This window comes from Lontra canadensis, unplaced genomic scaffold (assembly GCF_010015895.1).
Source record: "Lontra canadensis isolate GAN:19392208 unplaced genomic scaffold, GSC_riverotter_1.0 scaffold173, whole genome shotgun sequence".
Taxonomy (NCBI): Eukaryota; Metazoa; Chordata; class Mammalia; order Carnivora; family Mustelidae; genus Lontra; species Lontra canadensis.
In genome coordinates this window covers 877,515-896,640 of record NW_022631167.1, presented here as the reverse complement: position 1 = coordinate 896,640, position 19,126 = coordinate 877,515, and the positions used below count along the sequence as shown (strand labels likewise).

The following is a 19,126-nucleotide window of genomic DNA, read 5'->3' as shown; positions in this document are numbered from 1 at the left end:
TGAGCATCTGGAAAAGATGTTTTATTTCAGTAGTAATGTGGGGATGTAATAAAGATAGTAACAATGATGAACTCTTATTGAATTCTTATGTGCTAGGTATTGTTGTAGGTGTTCTAAATTTTAATTCACTTGATCTCAGCAGTCACTGTCTGAAGTAGGTAATATTATTCTCCCTCGTTTATAAATGAGAAAAATGAATCACAGAAGGGCTAGATAACTTGCCTTGTGTCAAAGCCAGGATTTGCACCCTGACAGTAGTGGTTATGTTTCATGGGTCTCGTCCCTCCCTCCCCTGTGACTTCAACATCTATACACTCAATTATTCTGATTCACAAAAAACTTGCTAATAACCAGGAATTCACCAAAAACTTGCTAATAACCAGGAAACAGATATTCCATTGGTGGGATTATAGCTTGGTATAGTCTTCTTGTTTGGTTTTTTTTTTTTTAATTTTTATTTTTTTTAAGTACTCTCTACCCCCGATGTGGGGCTCTAACTCACGACCCTGAGATAAAGATTTGCATGCTCTATTGACTGAGCCAGCAGGTGCCCCTGGCATGATCCCCTTCTTCTTCTTCTTTATCTTTTTAAAAAAGATTTATTTATTTATTTTAGAGACAGAGAGAGAGAGAGAGCATGCGTGAGTGGGGGAGGGGCAGAGGGAGAGGGAGAAGCAGGCTCCCCACCGAGCAGGGAGCCTGATGTGGGGCTCCAGCCCAGGACCCCAGGACCATGACCTGAGCTGAAGATAGACGTTAAACCGACTAAGCCACCCAGGCACCCCAATTTCTAATAATTCTCTTTTCTCAAGTTCTTGATGCTGCCACTTACTAGAATCGGACAGCTCTCACAGTGTTTCGTTCCCTTGCTTTGCATTTTTGGACTGTGAGCCCATCTTTAGTGGAGCTTTATCTGTGAGAATTCCAAACAGCCTGGAGCCTCGGTCAAGGGATTGTTCCCCCAGTGGGGTGTTCTCTTTGTTCCTGTTGCATACCCCAGGGCATTACAGCAAGGGACCACTTAGGTTAAGTTCCAGGACCCTGAAGATAATATAAACCCAAACCACAAACCTGAGTGAGGACAAGTCTGTGGGTGCTAGAGTTCTCAAAGGAGTTTTGTGGGGGTTTTTTTTGTTTTGTTTTTCTTCTGTGAGAGAGACAGATAACAGACTAATTACAAACTGAGTGTACAATGGGGATCAGGTAGCAATAAATGCTGTTAAAGAAAAACCCAGCAGGGAAACAGGACAGTGATGGAGATGGAGGGGAGGTCAGGGAAGTCCCCTGTAGTGAGAGGACATTTGAACAGAGGCATGAATAAAGCAACAGAATGAGCCATGCAGATACCTCGGGTAGAGACTTTTTAAGAGGAGGCTGGCGTGCTGCCAAGGGAGTCAGAAGTCTCTTGTCTGGGAGAGCCAGGAAGCCAGTGTGGCCACGGGGAGGGGAAAGTACGACCAGAGGGCTTAGCAGGGTGCAGACACAGTGTTCTGGAACCTGGTCTGGCTCAGTTAGACCCTGGATTCTCTGCTCTACCCCTTCTCTCCTTTTCATCCCCTTGTCCTCTCCTGCCTTGTCTTCCATGGGCTCACCTGAAAGCTGGAGGTTCCAGAGTGAAGAGATATTTCTCTGAAGGAATTCTGAGATGATTCTGGCCCCCTTCAAGCCAAGATCATTGTCGGAAACATTCTAAAAAGCAAGAACACCCTTATGTGTGTATTGAATACGCCACCCAAGCACCCTCATTAACAAATGGTGTCCAGGAAAGGCTTACTCAAGACCTTCACTAGGGAGTAGGGCTGGGTGGGGAGAGGGGCAGGGGAGAAAGGGTAGGAAGGATTGGGAAGAGCAAAGGAGCAGAGGAAGATGAGAATTCAACTTCCCTAACACCTGGCTGGGAGGCCCGCCTGCTGGTCTCAGTTTTCTCTGGTCAGTTTTGGTGACTCCCCACTTCTCTGGTTTAGCTCTAGTACTTTAGGTTTTTTTTTTTTAAGATTTTATTTTATTTGACAGAGAGAGACACAGCGAGAGAGGGAGCACAAGCAGGGGAGGGTGGGAGAGGGAGAAGTAGGCTTCCTGCCGAGCAGAGAGCCCAGGGTGGGACTCGATCCCAGGACCCTGGGATCACAACCCGAGCCGAAGGCAGACGCCTAACAACTGAGCCATCCAGGCGCCTCAGCCCTAGTACTTTAGATAAACTTACTGTACATTTTTTTGAAACCTAAGACAGCTTTATTAGGAGAGTTCGGCATAAAGCAATTGAAAGATTCCTTCAGAGTAATTCATCATTGTAAATTTCATTCACTGATTTGTGAAACATGAATGACTGTGCCAGGAACACTCAGGGATACAAATGGACACAGTCCTTTAGGGCTTGTGGGAGGGACCTTTATACAAACCAGCCCTTATGATCTTAATTGCTCCTCCTCTTTTTTCCCCCATTTCTAAATTATGGTAAACTAGACATAACACAACATTTACCGTCTTAACTATTCCTAAGGGTACTGTGCAGTGGTCTGAAGTATGTTCACATGCTTATGCAACCCTTGCCATCATCTGTCTCCAGACACATTGTGTTTGAAGGAAGTATTTCGTGCCTTTATTTTCTCTAAGTTCACTTTAAAGCGACTTTGTGGAGGGGCTTAAGAGGTCCAGACAGAACTAGTTTCTTAGAGTTTCCTTGGGCCACGGGGAACACAACCTCCCGGCCAGCCTCTGACGCGCGGCCCTCCTCTGAGAAGTCACCTCTGGAGGAGAGGGGCCTCCAGACCCATCGCAGGAAGCTGGAGGCTGGCCGGGGCCGGGGAGGGGATCTCTGGCCCATCCTAGGTGGTGTCGAGAGCCCCGGTGCGGGGATGGGAGCCGGCAAAGGGGCCACAGTACCATCTCCTGCAGGTAGTAATTCTCTTGCAGCATCTCCACCAGGCTCAGGAGGCCCTCCTCCAGGAGACAGTTGTCTGCCAGCTCCAGGGTGATCACACTCGTGTTGGACTTCGGTCGCCACAAGAGGAGGGGGAGAAAGAGGGAGTTGGTGACCCGATCAGTTCCCTGCCCTCGCCCAGCGCCTGTCCTTTCCCTTAACATTCTGGCCTTTTCAGAGGGCACAGAGCTGCAGGCCGGCACTTCTGGAGAACGGACAGGAGCAGGAGGATGCCCGGGGACAAGCCATCCCGCCGAGGTGTGCTGGGACGGTATGCTTATTCTGGGCACCTCCACCAAAGGGGGCTCTGCGGGGGAATTTAGAAAGGGGTTATTAAAACGATGAAGTCCCTGAAAAATGCGGGGCACAGGGATGAGCTACACAGAGTGTAGTTATTTAGCCTGGAGGAGAGAAGCTGTGACCTACTCTAAGATTAGGGAGAAACTGATGCATTTAATCCCGTACTGAAACAGAAGGCGTTTCCTCCAGAGGTCTTGCTCAGGCTCTGGCTTATCTGGCACGTCTCTTTCGTCAGGACGTGGCCCCAGGGCTGCTTGGAAGGACCTGGACTTCAGTCTTAAATATCTACATCCAAGCCAGTCGGCATGCCCACAGGCAGCAAGGTCAGAGCAAGGGACTCACAGCAAGAGGGCCAGGGGTCCGCTCTAAGCAGCACTCTTGGCTCTTCTCCCCCTTCCACACCTCGGGGGTCCTGGTGCAGCACGGTGTGGGGGGCAGGAGACAGCCCCCGACCCAAGGCATATCCAGATTCATCTCACCCAGGCCAGTAGCCACTGGTTACTCTTTGTGCCCACTGCTGGGGAAACAAGCACGAGAGAGCAGGGAACACCTCTGCACCCCACCAAGTCCAAGGGCGCGGAGGCGGGCAAGGGAGGGAGGGACGAGGCCCATGAAACACGACCACTACTGTCAGACAGATTTTAAGCTAAGCCAGGAAAACACAACATGTGCGAAGCTGAATGGTACAAAAGATAAAGAGCAGTTCAGTCCGCCGACATGTCACAGTGATTAACTGTCAAATTAGGGACACAGAGAATCAGAGAACAGAAGACTCCCCCCCAAATGGAAACTTGTTACTAAGAGATAAGTGGCCCAAGTCCTGAGAGAATTGCATTATTATCTGTTTTTTTTCCCCCATGAAACTCATGAGGTCATGGTGCATTCCTAACACCTCATTCATCAGTCTTTCAACACTCAATAAATTTTGAGACGGCTTTTTCGTTCTCTGCTCTTCCCCTCTTCCCTCCCCCCCAGAAAGCAGCACAATCTCACATTTCATGTAGCCTCTCAATGGACACGTGCTAAACGTAAATGCTGTTCTAGTTCCCAAAAGGAGTGAGTGCCTTTTTTTTTTTTTAATCAAACTTTCCCTTTACTGTCTTAAATGAACAGTGTTGTGCTGACCTACAGTCGTCACGTGTTCTGTTTTTCTGGGATGCAAGGTGGTTTGTATACAATCAATTATAATTATATAAAGCCAGGACGAATTCAAGGTCAAGTCCTTGGTTGCTCATGTCGAGCCGAGAGAGAGAGAGAGAGAGAGAGAGAGAGAGAGAGAATTATTCCTGTGGGAAAACATGATCTACTCTACAGTGTGATCTTTTAAGAATTATAATGTTGCAAAAGGCAAACACTGAATACAATAGCTCAGTAGTGAACCTACTTACAGCAAAGGTGAGCTTTGGAATTGAGATCCAGTCTGACATTTCGTATTATGCACTTGCATGAGTGCCCAGCCCGGCCACTTACCCAGGGCTGTTGGCCTTTGCTTCCTGAATTAGAAAGATCATAGGCTTCCAAGGCCACGGTCCCTAGTAGCCCCCTTTCCAGGAGCCAGTGGGGCACACATGTCTGTGAGGTAAATCAACTGGCAGTCAAGCAGAGCCTGGGGTAGGGTGGGCATAAAGCTCGCAATCTAAGGTCCCCTGGAGGATCTCTCTGAGTCTTGGGCCCCCCCACTCCTTCAACCCCCACCTCTACCAGTCTCCATGTTCCCCCATTGTCATGCTTACCACCAAGGCTATAGCAATAGCCTTGGTACCGTTGGGGCCCAGCCCATGGTGGTTGAGGTTCATGTAGGACTCCTCCATGTTCCGGAGAAAGTAGGAGACAGGCACTACGCCCATCAGTTTGCAGGCCTCCAGGTAGAGCTCCCTTTGTCCAGTGGTGAAAAATTTCTCCGTATCTACACAAAAAGATGCAAATGAATGAAGTGGGGATTCTCTTCTCCCTTTGCCTTATTCTACTCTAACCCCGGGGCCCGGTGTGCTTCTGCCTGGTGTCCCCTCTGCCTGTGGATGTCCCTGTGGGTGTGTGCGCAAGAGGGCGGCTCCAATCGCAAAGGCAGCCGGAGGTGGGAGAGAGAGACCTGAACTTCAGAAAGCCCCAGATGGACGTGTCCCTTTGGGGAAGAGACAAGGCCCCTGGTTCTAGGCCCCAAGTTTTCTAGGAGAAGAAGTGTGGCCCACATCCACCTTCCCGGGTTGCCCGCATCCGGGACTGATTATCAAGGATGCACAAAGGCCCAGCTCCCTTGCCCACCGTGGGACAGCTCTGAAAGGCCAAACAGACAAGAAGCTCATTTGTGAAATGGGCAGCCTTCATTCAGTTTTCGTTTCACGACCATGGTTGAAATGAGAGCCACAAGGGAAGCTTTACTAAAGATTTCAAGAGGTTCCAACTTTAAAATCCCCAAGCAGGACTGAGAGGGCGTCTCAAGGTGACCAATCAGTGCAAGGTGGAGAGACGCCCCTCACCCCAAATCAGCTGGAAACGAACAAACTTGTATTTGAGGGGTCTTTCCTCTTTCAGAGACTTGCATGTCATTTTTCCTCCCAAAAAGGACAGTCATGACTCCTTTACCAAGGACAAATCTAGCCCCAAATCACACAGAGCTGATCAGAGCTAAAACCAGCTAACAGAATACAGCGATTTATCTTTCCATTCTAACCATTTGGGGTCTTTGTTCTTGGGCTTTAGACCGGCCTGGCTTGTGGTCGACGGGCAGTGTGCCTCCCTGGGTTCCGTACGCCCTCGCAGCTGTCCCCTCATTAAGTGAGCCCCTTCGATGGCAAGGCTTCCCACGGCCCGCCGGGATCTAAAGCCTGCATCTGTTTTTCCTTCGGATGCCAGGGCCTTTGTCCAACCTACCCCGGACATTTCTGGAGCAGACAATGAGAGCTTTGTTGGTGAAAGGACAACCCTACAAGGAAGTTGACTTTGCAGGCACAGCTCCTAACTGGCCTTCTCCTTAGGACGGCTGGAGAGCAGAGTCTCTCAAACTCCGCACTACCGAGAGAATGGAGTCGGCTAATTCTCGGGTGCGAGGATCTGTAGTGTGCCTTGAAGGATATTTAGCAGGATTCCTGGCCTCCGCCAGTGATACGCCAGTAGCATCCTCCACCCTGCCCCGGCCCCGTTTGCCAGATGTCCCCTGGGGTACAAGATCGCATCCGAGTGACAACCACTGCCGCATAGGACAAATGGCATGTGGCAGGTGACAACTTGTCCGGCTTTCTCTCCCTCTTCCGTGGCTTCATTGCCAGCTTGCTATTGCACCCGGGCTCGTGTCTCGGGCCTGCCCGGAAGCCCTCCCCGCCCTGTTCCCAGCACCTCAGTCCCCGAGGCAGGGACATGAGAAGCCAGAGCAGCTGGGCCTTGGGTTTCTGTCCCAGCACAGCACAGGTGCCACTGGAGATGTCTGCCACGGCAGGGTCGGTAAGCCCCACCTTTGTCCTTGGCACTAATCTGCTGTGTTTCGTTCCGCTGACCCTTTCTAGCTGTAGTCACTAGGGTGGGATTTCATCCGATTTTTTAAAAAATTATTTATTTATTTATTTATTTTAAAAAAGATTTTATTTGTTTATTTGACAGACAGAGATCACAAGTAGGCAGAGAGGCAGGCAGAGAGAGAGAGAGAGGAGGAAGCAGGCTCCCTGCTGAGCAGAGAGCCCGATGCGGGGCTCGATCCCAGAACCCTGAGATCATGACCTGAGCCGAAGGCAGAGGCTTAACCCGCTGAGCCACGCAGATGCCCCTCATCTGATTTTTCAAAAAGATTTTATTTATTTATTTGAGAGACAGAGTGAGAGAGAGCATGAGCTAGGGGAGCAGCCGAGAGAGAGGGAGAAGCAGACACCCCGCTGAATGGGGGGCCCGATTCAGGGCTCGATCCCAGGACCACGAGACCATGACCTGAGCCGGAGGTAGCCGCTGAACAGACTGAGCCCGTCAGGCACCAACCGGCACTGTATTTCGGAGGCAGCTTGCAACAGTGTTATCTCTTGTGGGGAGTTGGGGGGTGGGGGAGAAGAATGGGGTGAAAACAGGAAAATGGGAGAAAACGTCCAGTTTCTATCTGCCACCCCCTCCAGCCAGGTAAAGTTCCACGTCGAAAACATCAGTACATCAGCGTACTGATGATGAAAATGCTAATCAGTACGTCTGGACATGGAAAGAAGTCGGAAAAAGAGCAACAAGACGTGGGGTGGGGTTGGGGTCAGGAAGGAGGCGTGCGAGGAGGGGAAGCTGTGTGTTGATCGTGGGTGGGGAGGTTTACAAACTCGCTGACCCGGAGGCCAGAGCACAGGAGAGGAAGGCTGGGACTTCCAGCCTGAGGCTAGCCCATCAGTGGGGTGAGCGCGGAGCTCACCTTGCTACACAAGGGTTCTGGGCACTTCCCTGCTTGGGGAAACAGAGAGGGAGAGGGTAAAGGCATTTGCGATAACAGAGGCCTTGCTGCAGCTCAGAGAGCTCCCTCCTTCTCCGTCCGCCCCCCTCCCAGGCACACTCATTCTGTCCAGGGCGAACTCTCAAGTAGGAGAACCGAGACCTTGAATGTGAGTAGAGAGGAAAGCCACCAGGAGGCAAGGTGGGCCACAGGACACTCCGGGGACCCCACAATACGTAGCCGGAAAGCAGATCAGCAGGGGGGGGCGGACAGGGGATCTGGGAATGGTAGCAGCTCTCCTTGGCCTTGGGCAACTCACACAATCTCCGTAAGCCTCAGCTTCCTCCTCTTTAAACGGCGGCTAATAAGACTACCTCCTGGGACGCTAGCCAAGATGACAGAAGATGCCGCATGCGGAAACCTTGAGAAAGCCAGAAATCCCCATTCGTGTATGGGTTTGGCTTCCAACAAGCTGATGTGACTGCTCTGCTCCCCGGGGAGGCCACGAGCACAGGGCAGCTACAGCTGCGGCACCGGGCCGGCCTCGAGGAGGACCCCAGGCTGCTGCCCCGTTCCTTGTGCAGGACGGCCCTCCGGCCAGAGCCATGGCCCACCCCGGAGAGCAGAGCCTCCAGCTCCTGCGGAAGGGGTCGCACCACCACCCCACGCACCCAGGGCCCCCTCTCACCTTCGATCTCCAGGTCTGTTTCTGAGCTCTCCCGGGCAGCCTTGTCTTTATCCACACCCACGGACGCTTCGGCCTCACAGTAAAGGGTTTCATCGCTGTTCTGTGGCGCTGGGTCTGTTTCGGGTTCATCTGGAAGAAAAACTCATCTCCTGATGCTGGGAATGAAAGCTGTGGGCCTTTCACATGGAGCCCGACCTGCGCTCCTTTGCTCTGTCAGCCGGTCCTGGGTCCGGGCCACAGCCTCTGACGCCCCAGCCTCACCGGGCTCGGGGTGCCGTGGAACTGCAGTGTGCCTTCAGTCCCGCCAAGGGGCTCCGTTCCACGGGCCACCCCTCCCGGACCCAGTGCTGCCCCCTGATGGCCCGCAGGGTCTTGTGTTGAACACCCGCCCCGCTCCTGCCGGGTTCCCTGCTTTGGGCCCATCTCGGAGACTGGCTCCTTGCTCATTCTTTTCCTTCTCATTGGGTTGGGTGGGGTTCAGCGTCTGCTTCACTCTTCCCGGGAGAGGATGTGTGCCGATGCCTAGGCTTCCTCATTGGCGGGCACAAGCCATGCTGAGGAAGGCCCGGGGCGGGGCAGGGTAGGGCAGGCGACTTGGGTCAAATGTCAAATGAGGGGGTACAGGAACAGTCCCAAAGAGAAAGAAGGATAACTTGATTCCTAAAAACTTGACCTAGCTTCTTTCCCTTCCAATCCAGCATTTTAGGACCACGAAGAAGGAAGGACTTGCAAAATCTTGCTGGGGTTGAAATTAATTACTGAGTACGTATCTATGCCCTTTGCTTTCCTCCCACCAGTCCCTACATTCGCTGGACATGGGTTTTCTGCCAGTGGACCACTGATCTGGGATCAGCATGGGTTCCCGAAAACCTCACACAAGGGTCCAGAGCTAGTCATCCCACCTCTCTGGGATGCAGTGTTTGGGGAGCCATGCTCTGCCACCAGGAGCCCATCAGAACTTGGCCAATATACTCTTTGGGTGGGCTGAGCATTTGTGCTGGTGGTCCCAAGTTTTAACCCCCTAGGTTCTAAGATAGTGGGTTCCTAATGAATCCATGCAGGTCTGTGTTTTCTTAGTCCTTATCCATAAACCCAAGCTCCAGTGTTTATTTCCAAGAGGGTAAGACAAGGTCTACATGATAAGGGGTGGACGGAGCCATAGCCCAGCAGTTGGAAGACATACAGCGGCTTAGCCATCAAACTCAGCCATCGAAAAGTGATGACTTTCTGAGTCTTAATATCCTCATTAGTCCTACAATTTGAGAATTCCATCCAATGAGTAGAATGCTCGTAGATGTTTAACTGGCTCTCAAGGCAGGGCAGGGGTGTGGAATCCTGATTTATAGTATGAGCCAATTTGGGTGGTGTAAATATTCCCAACATGGCTGAGTACCTCCACTACAGATCGTATTTGTATTCTACCCATTCTTTGACAGAATGAAAAAGAAAATCAGCGGGAGCTAGGACAAGCCAATTCCAGCAGATCATTACATCCAACTCTCTCACTCCCTGTTTGAGAAGCCCTGAAGCCAAGTCACTGTGATACTCCATCCCGCTTCTAGAGGAGAGGTCCCGCAAGAGGAGGGGAGGGGGCTTCGGGGTCCATGTTATCCCTGGGAATTACACTGAGACAGCCCAGAAGGGCCTGAGAGATGAGAGATAGGATGCCTGTTCACCTTGTGTCTCAGGCTCAAGAGGCTCATCATTGTCCATGGTTCCAGGGCCCTCCTGGTGGCTGCTGTCAGCTTCTCCCCACCTCTCTGCTGCTCCCCTAAGAAGCACACCTGTCCATTCACTTCTGTCTCAAAGTCTGTGCACCCTGCCCTTCGCACAGATAAATCCCAGGGGGGCCTGGAGTTATATTTCCATCCCAGCAAGCCCTGGGGACAGTGGGCTGTGGTGGGAACAGGACAGGCATGGAGTGGACCCCAACTCTGTCTGGGAGAAGTCGCTGCTTCCCCAGAACATCAGGGAAAGTGGTACAGCCCGATTCCTGGGAGCCTGGTCGAAAGGATGCCCATCCGCCTGCAACTTTGTGACTCAGGAGCCGCTTTCCTCTCACCTCTTCAACATTCCATGACCTCATGCAGTCATTGTGATCCATGCGGGTGGACCTGGCAACAGCAGCCAGCCTCCCACCCTCTTGGTGGCTCTGGCAGGCCCTCTTTTCTCATATGTCTGCGGGGGCCGAGCCCAGGCTTGGCTGTGAGTGTGCTGGTGCTGTTGGGCGGGCCTCTCCGTGGTGGTGCATTTCCCTCCAGGGCAGGAGCAAGCCCAAGGCCCTTAGTCAGGTGACTGTGAAGAGCGGCCACCATGTTCTTCTCTCAAGGTGGTTGTGCTTCAGGTACGAAATATTTCAATGATGGGTGAAGTCCGTCTTCTTCCACCCAGTTCTCTTTCCTTTTTTCTTTCCCCCTCGGGAGAGTGTCCTCAACCTTGGAGCAGAAGATCAAAAGCAAAGCCCGGGAAACATATGTTCTATCACCACAATTTGTTGCAGCCAAAGCACTGTTCAATCCAAATTACCGGGCTACCTAACTTGAAACCACCCAACCATCACTCACATGCTGGGCTGTTTTCACATGCCTTGGAGTTGAAGTTCACTTGCAGTTTACTCTCAAGAGAATCTGGAGGCGTGTTTGTTCCTTCTTGATAAGCTTTCAGCACATCAATGGTCAGGTCAGTGACTGGAGGGCTGGGGGATGTTGGAAATCCCTCTTTGCCACTCGGAAGAATGACGACAATCTAGGAATTTGTTTAGAGAAGCCGTAGTTAGAATCTTGGACCAAAAGAAACATGTATATCTGAGATGTTACTCATTCCTTCAGGGATTCATTCTGTAAGATTTAGGGAGCATCTATTATGTACGAGACACTGAGGTAGGCAACCACTGTGGGGAGGGGGTACAGACATCATTATGGACTAGACCTTTCAGGGCAAGTATCATACAAGACAGAAATTGACACAGCTACCCCTAGGGTGTAAGGGTCATGCACAAACATTTTTGGCAGAGCTGCCGTTCATAAAACAAATCTGGGTCACCCTAAATCAGCATGGCAACACCATTCTCCCGTGGTTCAATATCATGTGTTTCCTTGAAAGAAACACCAAGCAGACCAGGGGGAGTGCTTGGCTTCTAGGATGAATTGGTAAGCATGTGTCCTGGAGACTCTTTGGGCATCTGGTATACTCCCATGCTGGCGCAGAGGATACGGAAGTATCCTTAAAGGAGAAAATAGGGGATTGGAAAGTATGTTGGTCCTGGTCTAAACTCTAGGTGCTCTGTCTGGACAGCACCACGTGGTCTCATGCACAAAGAGAGACTTAGAAAATTTGGAGGACAGCACCCTAAATAGCCACTGGGCAGAGGTACCAGGCAGTTACTGGAAATTGATTAGGGTCATGAGGGAGACTGAGTTCAAGGGAAGGTGAGGGGTTTCTTCAGGCTGGGGAGCATTTGTGGGCTCTGGGCAAGTAGCGTCCTAGCCAGAGGCATTTCCAGGAATGCGGAATAAAGGAAGCAGCAGAGTCCCAGGTGAGTTTGGGGGAGTATAGGGTGCAGGGAGTAGCAGGGGAAAGGGAGGCAACAGATAACAGAGCAACTTCAGGGATAGATTCAATGCAGTGGAAAGTCAATGGGAAGCCAATGAAGATTTTTGAACAGGAGCGTGATTTAATCAGAGCTTCTCTTTATGATGGTGGACAGCAATTATTTATTTGGGGGAAAGAGTATTCTGGAGAAATAAAAATGTTCAAGAACCATAATTTTAAAGTTTTCTTTCTTTTTTAATATCATAAAATCTATCTGCAACTTCTTTTTATATGTTATTTTAAAAGTTTATTACTGAGGGGTATTCTTTTTATTTTTTTAAAGATTTTACTTATTTATTTGAGAACAAGAGAATGAGCATGAGTTAGGGGGTGGAGAGAGGAAGAAGTGGGCTCCTTGAGGGGCTTTATCCCAGGATCCTGAGATCATGACCTGAGTTGAAGGCAGACACTAAATGGACTGAGCCACCCAGGTGCCCCAGAGTATCCTTTTTTTTTTTTTTTAAAGATTTTATTTATTTATTTGACAGAGATCACAAGTAGGCAGAGAGGCAGGCAGAGAGAGAGGAGGAAGCAGGCTCCCCTCTGAGCAGAGACCCCGATGCAGGGCTTGATCCCAGGACCCTGGGATCACGACCTGAGCCGAAGGCAGAGGCTTTAACCCACTGAGCCACTCAGGCGCCCCATAGAGTATCCTTTTTTTAAAGTTTTAATTCTGAAATATTTAAGGGGCGCCTGTCTTTTATGTCTCTGTCTTTTATGACCTTGACACTTCTAAAGAGTCCTGCTCAGATGTTTTGTGGCATGTCCCTCAGTTTGGGTTTGTCTGGTGTTTTGTCATGGTTACTGGGAAAGGTGCCAGAGCGGATATGCCCTATATGCCCTTCGCAGCACATATCAGGGACACATGATGTCAATATGTATTACGTTGTTGTCTTGGTCAAGGTGGTATCTGCCAGATTTACCTACTATAAAATTACTGTTTTCCCCTTTCTAATTATTACATATTTTGGAGATGTTTTATGTAAATATCCTATTTCTGCTTAAACATTTTGCCCAATACCTTATTTATTCTGCCCAATAATTATAGCATCCGTGATCTTACTGAGGTCTTGCCTCAACCCTTATTACGGTCATGTTTCAATAGTGATTTTCTGTTTCCCACAGTCCTCCTATGTTTCCTGATTGGAATTCTTTTGTGGGAGAGAGTGGTCCCTTTCCCCTATTTGTTTGTTTATTCAGTTGTTTATCTTCACAGGGATCAGGGAGGCTTATTTTATTCAACACAGTGCTACCATTATTTTGCTATTCAAGTTCCAGCTTTGGTTATGGGAGCTCATTCAGATTCACTGCTGTGCCCTATTGAAGTGTGCCCCGCCTTTTATTTTTATTTGTTTGATCCCTTTCTTCCCTTCTGGCGCCACAGGCATCAAACACTTTCCCAAGGAGAGTGAAAGCCTAGGTCTGAGTGCTGGCATGCCCATCACTGTTGGGTTGGCACTGCTTCTAGTCCTTCCCAGTGGATAGAGCTAGGAAATACACCTCTGTCTGTCTGCATATACACTAAGCCACACATAACACACATCTGTATTTATTTCCATACCCGTCTATCTGTATATATATTAAACAAAGCCATAAATACACCAATACCCCCTGGTTCCGATTCAGCACCACCACCTGTCTTCCCCCTTTTCATATTTGTCATTTCTTTCTCCTCAAGGAAACCTGCTCTCATTTTCTACAATATATTTACCTCTTTGCTCATCTCTAGTATACATATAAAGTAATTCCACAATTGCTAAACCATAACAGGGGAAACAAATTTACCAACTAGAACACAATGTTTGTAATTATATAGTTTGTGTGTGGTGTGTGTGTGTGTGTGTGTGTGTGTGTGTGTGTATCCTTATGTATCCAGTCAAAACACTCCGCACCGCCCTCCCCACTCCCCCGGGGAAATTATCTAGGTCCGCTCTTCCTAGCCTCTTCAATGTGGTTATTTGATTTATTTGTAACATAGGTTCACTGGTAACTGCCTGCATTTCATCCCCCACCCCCAAATCCTGGTTGATTTTATTTAATTTACATACAGCAACATTCACTTTGTACAGCACAGTTTTGTAGGTCTCGACAAATGCAGAGAGTTATGTATTTACTACCATGGTTCCACTCCAAACAGTTCCGTCACCTGAAAATTTCTCTCATGCTGTCCCTTTATGATTAACCCCTTTCCAGCCTAAGCCAATGTTAGAAATCACTGTTCCATCCTTATAGGTTCACATTCTCCAGAGTCCTATAAATGAAATCATACAAGATGTAGGTTTTGGGGGGGGGTGTCTGGCTCCTTTCACTTAGTAAAATGCATTTAAGATTTATCCATGTTATTGTCTGAAGCAGTAGTTTGTTCCTTCATATTTCAGAGTAATATTCTATTGTAGGATGTATCACACACTATCCACTTATCTGCTAGATCTTCACAGTTTCCCTTTCTGGTGATTATGCATAAAGCTGCTATAAACAATCGGGTTTATACAGTTTCTGTGTGAACAGAGATTTCTCTTGAGTAGATACTAGAAGTGGGATTGCTGCCTGTATGTAGCACGTACATGTTTTGCCTTGTGAGAAACCGCCATGTTGTTACCCAAATTGCAAAGGAACTTCGCTAATTTGAAGTCCCCCTAGGAATATACGGTAGCATCAGCTGTTCTACATTCTTGCCAACTCTTGATGTCGTGGTATTTCCTGGCGGTTCTAATCTGCATTTCCCTAGTGACTAGTAATGTTGAGCATCCTTTCATGTGCTTTTTGGTCATTCATATATCTTTCTTACTGTTCAGATGTTTTGCCTATTTTAAGCTGGATGATTTATATTCTTACGGAGTTTTAAGAGTTCTTGATATATTCTGGGCAGAAACCCTTTGTCAGAAATGTGGTTTGCAAATATTTTCTCCCAGTCTATGGTTTAGCTTCTTCTTCTTCTTTTTTTTTTTTAAAGATTTTATTATTTATTCATTTATTTGACAAAGAGAAAGAGAGTGAGTGAGTGAGTGAGCGTACAAGCATGGGGAGCAGGAGAGGGAGAAGAAGGCTTCCTGCTGAGCAGGGGGCCAATGTGGTGGGCTCAATCCCAGGACTCAGACACCATGACCTGAGCTGAAGGCAGATGCTTATCCGACTGAACCACCCAGGCGCTCCTAGCTTTTTGTCTTATCGTGTCTTTCAGAGTATGCATTTCAATTTTTATAAAGTTGAATAATTTTGATAATTTTTCAAAATTCATAATTTTAAAAAATTTATTCATTTGAGACAGAGAGAGACACACACAGAGACAGCATGAGCAGGGGAGAGAGGCAGAGGGAGAGAAGCAGACTCCCTGCTGAGCCAGGAGCCCAACGAAGGGTTCAATCCCAGGACCCAGAGATCATGACCTGAGCCGAAGGCAGATGCTTAAGCATCTGAGCCACCCAGGCGCCCCTCAAAATTCATAAATGAAAAATTTTCAAAATTAATCAAAATTACCATTTTTTCCTCTTACAGATCATGTTTTTGGTATCATATCTAAATGTTCTGCCTAACCCAAGGTCGTGTTGATTTTCTCCTATATTTTATCCTAGAAGTTTTATGATTTTAGCTTTTACATTTAGGTCTACAATCCATTAATTTTTTTTTATTGTGGTAAAATATGCCAACAAAAAATTTATATTTTAACCCTTTTAAAATGTGCAAGTCTGTGGCATTAAGTACATTAACAATGTTGTATAACCGTCGCCACCATCTGTTTACAGTGCTTTCTCTAGGATCCGTTTTGCATGAGGCATAAAAGGTACCTTCGTGAGGTATGGGTGGAGATTCGTTGTGTGTGTGGATGTTCGAATGTTCCAGTACCATTTGGTGAAAATACTGTCCTTTCTCCAGTGAATTGCCTTTTTACCACTGTCAAAAGTCTGTTGACTCTATGTATCCTTCAGGGTTATGTATCCTTCAGGCAAGCATTTCAGAATCCGTATGCCCAGCGTGTGATGTCCCACCTAATCAAAATATTGTACTTTAAAACTACTAATTTGGGCAACGAGCTCCTGTGGCACTGGGAGGTAGGCATAAGGCACTTAAAAGTTGGGAGGTAAACTGACTCAAGAGTTAATTCACAGACCAAGGACAAAAGAGACAGTCCCAGGGGAGGAGGGGAGACACGGTTTTGATTTGAATGAGTCAAAGAGAGTATCACCCTGGGCAAGGTATGGCCCAATACTAAGAGAATGAAAATTTCCTTTTTTATTGTCAGTCTCACTGCTATAACACTTCCACTAGTGGAGAACACAGCAGAGGGACCCATAACTATCCTATAAGGTACCATTTACACAACAGTTATAAGTGCAGACACTGTTCAATGGAATTGACATTTAAACCGTCTATTATTATGCTATTATGAGATACTATGTTTGATTCCCATTTTACAGAGGAGGAAACTGAGCACAGACAGGCTAAGTAACTGGCCCCACATCACAGAGCTAGAAAGTGGCAGAACTGGGACATAAATGAAGTCAGTCTGGTTGCAGAGCCCATGCTGCCTCTCTACACTGCCCCCTTGCTGGTGGTTTAACATGACAGGGTTGTTCTCCATTCATGGCTCAAAAGGGTCTGGGCTCAAGGGGTAGATTTCAGGAGTTGCCAAACTATAGTCTGAGGACCGAATCTGGTCCATTGCTTGCTTTGTAAGCAAAGTTTTCTTGAAATACAGTCATTATCAGTCATTTAGGTATTTCTGTAGTTGCTTTCATGCAGCCACGTGGCAAAGTCAAGTTGCTACTGAGACCCCTAGCCTGCAAAGCCAAAAATATTTCCTATCTGCTCCTTTAGGGAAAAGTTTGCATTGTATTTGGTCTTCTTCTTCTTTTTTTTTTTTTAAAGATTTTATTTATTTATTTGACAGACAGAGATCACAAGTAGGTGGAGAGGCAGGCAGAGAGAGAGAGGAGGAAGCAGGCTCCCCGCTGAGCAGAGAGCCTGATGCGGGGCTTGATTCCAGGACTCTGGGATCATGACCTGAGCTGAAGGCATGGCTTTAACCCACTGAGCCACCCAGGCGCCCCATGTACTTGGTCTTCTATTAGCATAAGATGATGAAGGTTCTAGGTCTCCAAGGAAAGAATGGAGAGAAAAGAATCCAAGAAAATTGGCAGAAACCACGTTAGGAGGCAAGGTTGAGGAAGTGCAACCAACGAAAGAAAGAGATGCCATTATTATTAGATGTAATCATATCTCATTTTTTGCGAGAGCTTTTTAAAATAAAATGATAGTTGTAAATCCAGTGGAATTTCAAATACGGGGGGTCTTTCAAAGAAAGTCCCTTGCAGAATTATAAAGAAAAAAAAATGCCCCATTATGTGTCCACTTTTGCAAGTTTGGGTTTTATTATGCTCGGTTTCCTTATGAAACTGACGCTCTCCAGAAAGAAGGACTTTTTATTCATTTATGTGTTTGTTCCTTCTATGTGTTGGATGCCCTAGGCTGGCTTAGGCAATGGGAACAGAGTGACAAAGCTCATGAAGTATACAGTTCGCTGAGGGGTACTGAAGAGTAAAGAGACAGTGACAGTGTTGGGCCCAGAGTGAGCAAGGGCGTGAGAGAAGCAAATAAGAGGAAGCTTCTGGTCCAGACTGGGGGCGGTGGTGTGTTTGTGTGTGGGTAGGTGCTGGGGATTTGGGAAAGCTTCCTTGAGGAAGAAATGTCTAAGTTGAGATTTGAAGGTCCATTAGGCAGTAAGCGGTGAAGACAGAAGGAGGGGGCAGACCCAGGGGAGGAGGAGAGGGATTTGGGGCTGGGAAGAAAACTTCCATAAAGTCCCTGCAGCCTGCTGGAGTGGGATCCTCACCTTGGCTGGGCGGGGGGAGGGGAGGTGATAGAAGGGAAGGGCTGAAGGATGAGACAGGGAAGTGGGTGGGGCCAGCTACAGAGGGCCTTCACTGCCATGCTAAGGAGTTTGGCCTGCATTTTGAAGATGGTGGGGGTTTGCAGAGAGGTTTTAAGCAGCAGTGTGACTGGCCATGATTCACAGAGTAGAATACTGCTCTGTGCAGTGTGGAAAGCAGACTGAGGACAGGAGGAAGATCAACACCAGTTAGAAATGGTTGCAGGAGGGCGCTTGGGTGGCTCAAGGGGTTAAAGCCTCTGCCTTCGGCTCGGGTCATGATCTCAGGGTCCTGGGATTGAGCCCCGCATAGGGCAGAGAGCCCCGCATCGGGCTCTCTGCTGGGCAGGGAGCCTGCTTCCCCCTTTCTCTCTGTCTGCCTCTCTGCCTACTTGTGATCTCTGTCTGTCAAATAAATAAAAAATTTAAAAAAAAAAAGTGGCTTCGGGGTGAAGTGGACTCCCTGAATAAACATAGAGAAGGCCAAATCCTTTGGACTTGGGACAGATCAGATATGAAAGTCAAAGGGAGAAGAAAAAGCCAGAGGCCTGGGTAACTTGATAGCGATTGTGCCATTCAGAAAGAAAAGGACAGAGGAGCCGAGGGGACAGAGGGGCTGTCGTTTTTGGGAGGATGGTGGCAGAAAGTACTAAATGCACCTTTGGGTATATTGAGTCTTTGTCTCTGGGACATTCATTGAAGAGGTCCATAGGCGAAAGGATTTATGAGTCTATGGCTCAGGAAAGGGAATAAAAACATAGATGTATGAGTTGTCAGTATGTGGGTGGTATGTGAAGCAACTGGAGGAGTGAGATTTTCTCAAAGAGGGGCTTTAAAGTAAGAAGAGGAAAGAAACCAAGGATGAAATCTTAGGAACACCGTCATTGTCTACAGAGTTAGAAGGAAAACAAGAATATCACAGAAACCAAGGGAAGAAAATCTTACAAGAAGGGGGGGTTATGCAAAATTATAGAACATTCAAGAAATAATAAAGCCTGGAGGGTGCCCATTCCATCTCGCAACAAGGAAGGCACTGCGAATTTTGGTAGGGAGTTTCAGTGGAGTGATGAGAGTAGAAGCTATATTTCAGGGGAATGAAGATGAATGAAAAATAAGGAAGTATGGATATCAGGAGAAGACAACTCAAGAAGCTTGGCTGTGAGGGAGATGTGGGGAGGTGGAAGGATGCCTGGAGGGGGCCTTCGGCTGGGAGAGAGTTTCATATAGGAGAGATCCGAAGCATGTTTAAATGCTGATGGGAAGGAGTCAGGAAAGAAAAGGAGAGGGGTGAGCAGAAGGGGCATAATCTCTGAGGAGGCAGGAAGAAGGGATCCCAAGCATAGTGGAGTAGTCAGACACTGTGCTGGGAAG

The 19,126-nt window shown here is 48.1% G+C and overlaps 2 protein-coding genes across 4 annotated transcripts in view; one reads left to right on the top strand and one right to left on the bottom strand.

The window, feature by feature from the left end:
- The window catches only part of LRRC74A (leucine rich repeat containing 74A), a 44,022-nt gene that overhangs the window by 22,304 nt on the left and 2,592 nt on the right, over positions 1 to 19,126 (bottom strand). The window contains exons 2-6 of one of the 2 annotated variants that reach the window (XM_032846208.1): positions 10,863 to 11,043; positions 8,299 to 8,427; positions 4,954 to 5,126; positions 2,884 to 2,991; positions 1,593 to 1,689 (exon numbers count right to left, since the gene is read on the bottom strand). In XM_032846208.1, coding sequence (XP_032702099.1) covers positions 1,593 to 1,689; positions 2,884 to 2,991; positions 4,954 to 5,126; positions 8,299 to 8,427; positions 10,863 to 11,043 — 688 coding nt within the window. Of the gene's footprint in view, positions 1 to 1,592; positions 1,690 to 2,883; positions 2,992 to 4,953; positions 5,127 to 8,298; positions 8,428 to 9,974; positions 10,353 to 10,862; positions 11,044 to 19,126 lie in introns of those variants that run through there. The other variant, XM_032846209.1, reaches the window with a different exon arrangement.
- The window catches only part of ANGEL1 (angel homolog 1), a 37,798-nt gene continuing 29,081 nt past the window's right edge, over positions 10,410 to 19,126 (top strand). Inside the window, exon 1 of one of the 2 annotated variants that reach the window (XM_032846204.1) lies at positions 10,410 to 10,642. The gene's annotated coding sequence lies outside the window, so the exon portion shown is untranslated. Of the gene's footprint in view, positions 10,643 to 10,904; positions 10,978 to 19,126 lie in introns of those variants that run through there. The other variant, XM_032846205.1, reaches the window with a different exon arrangement.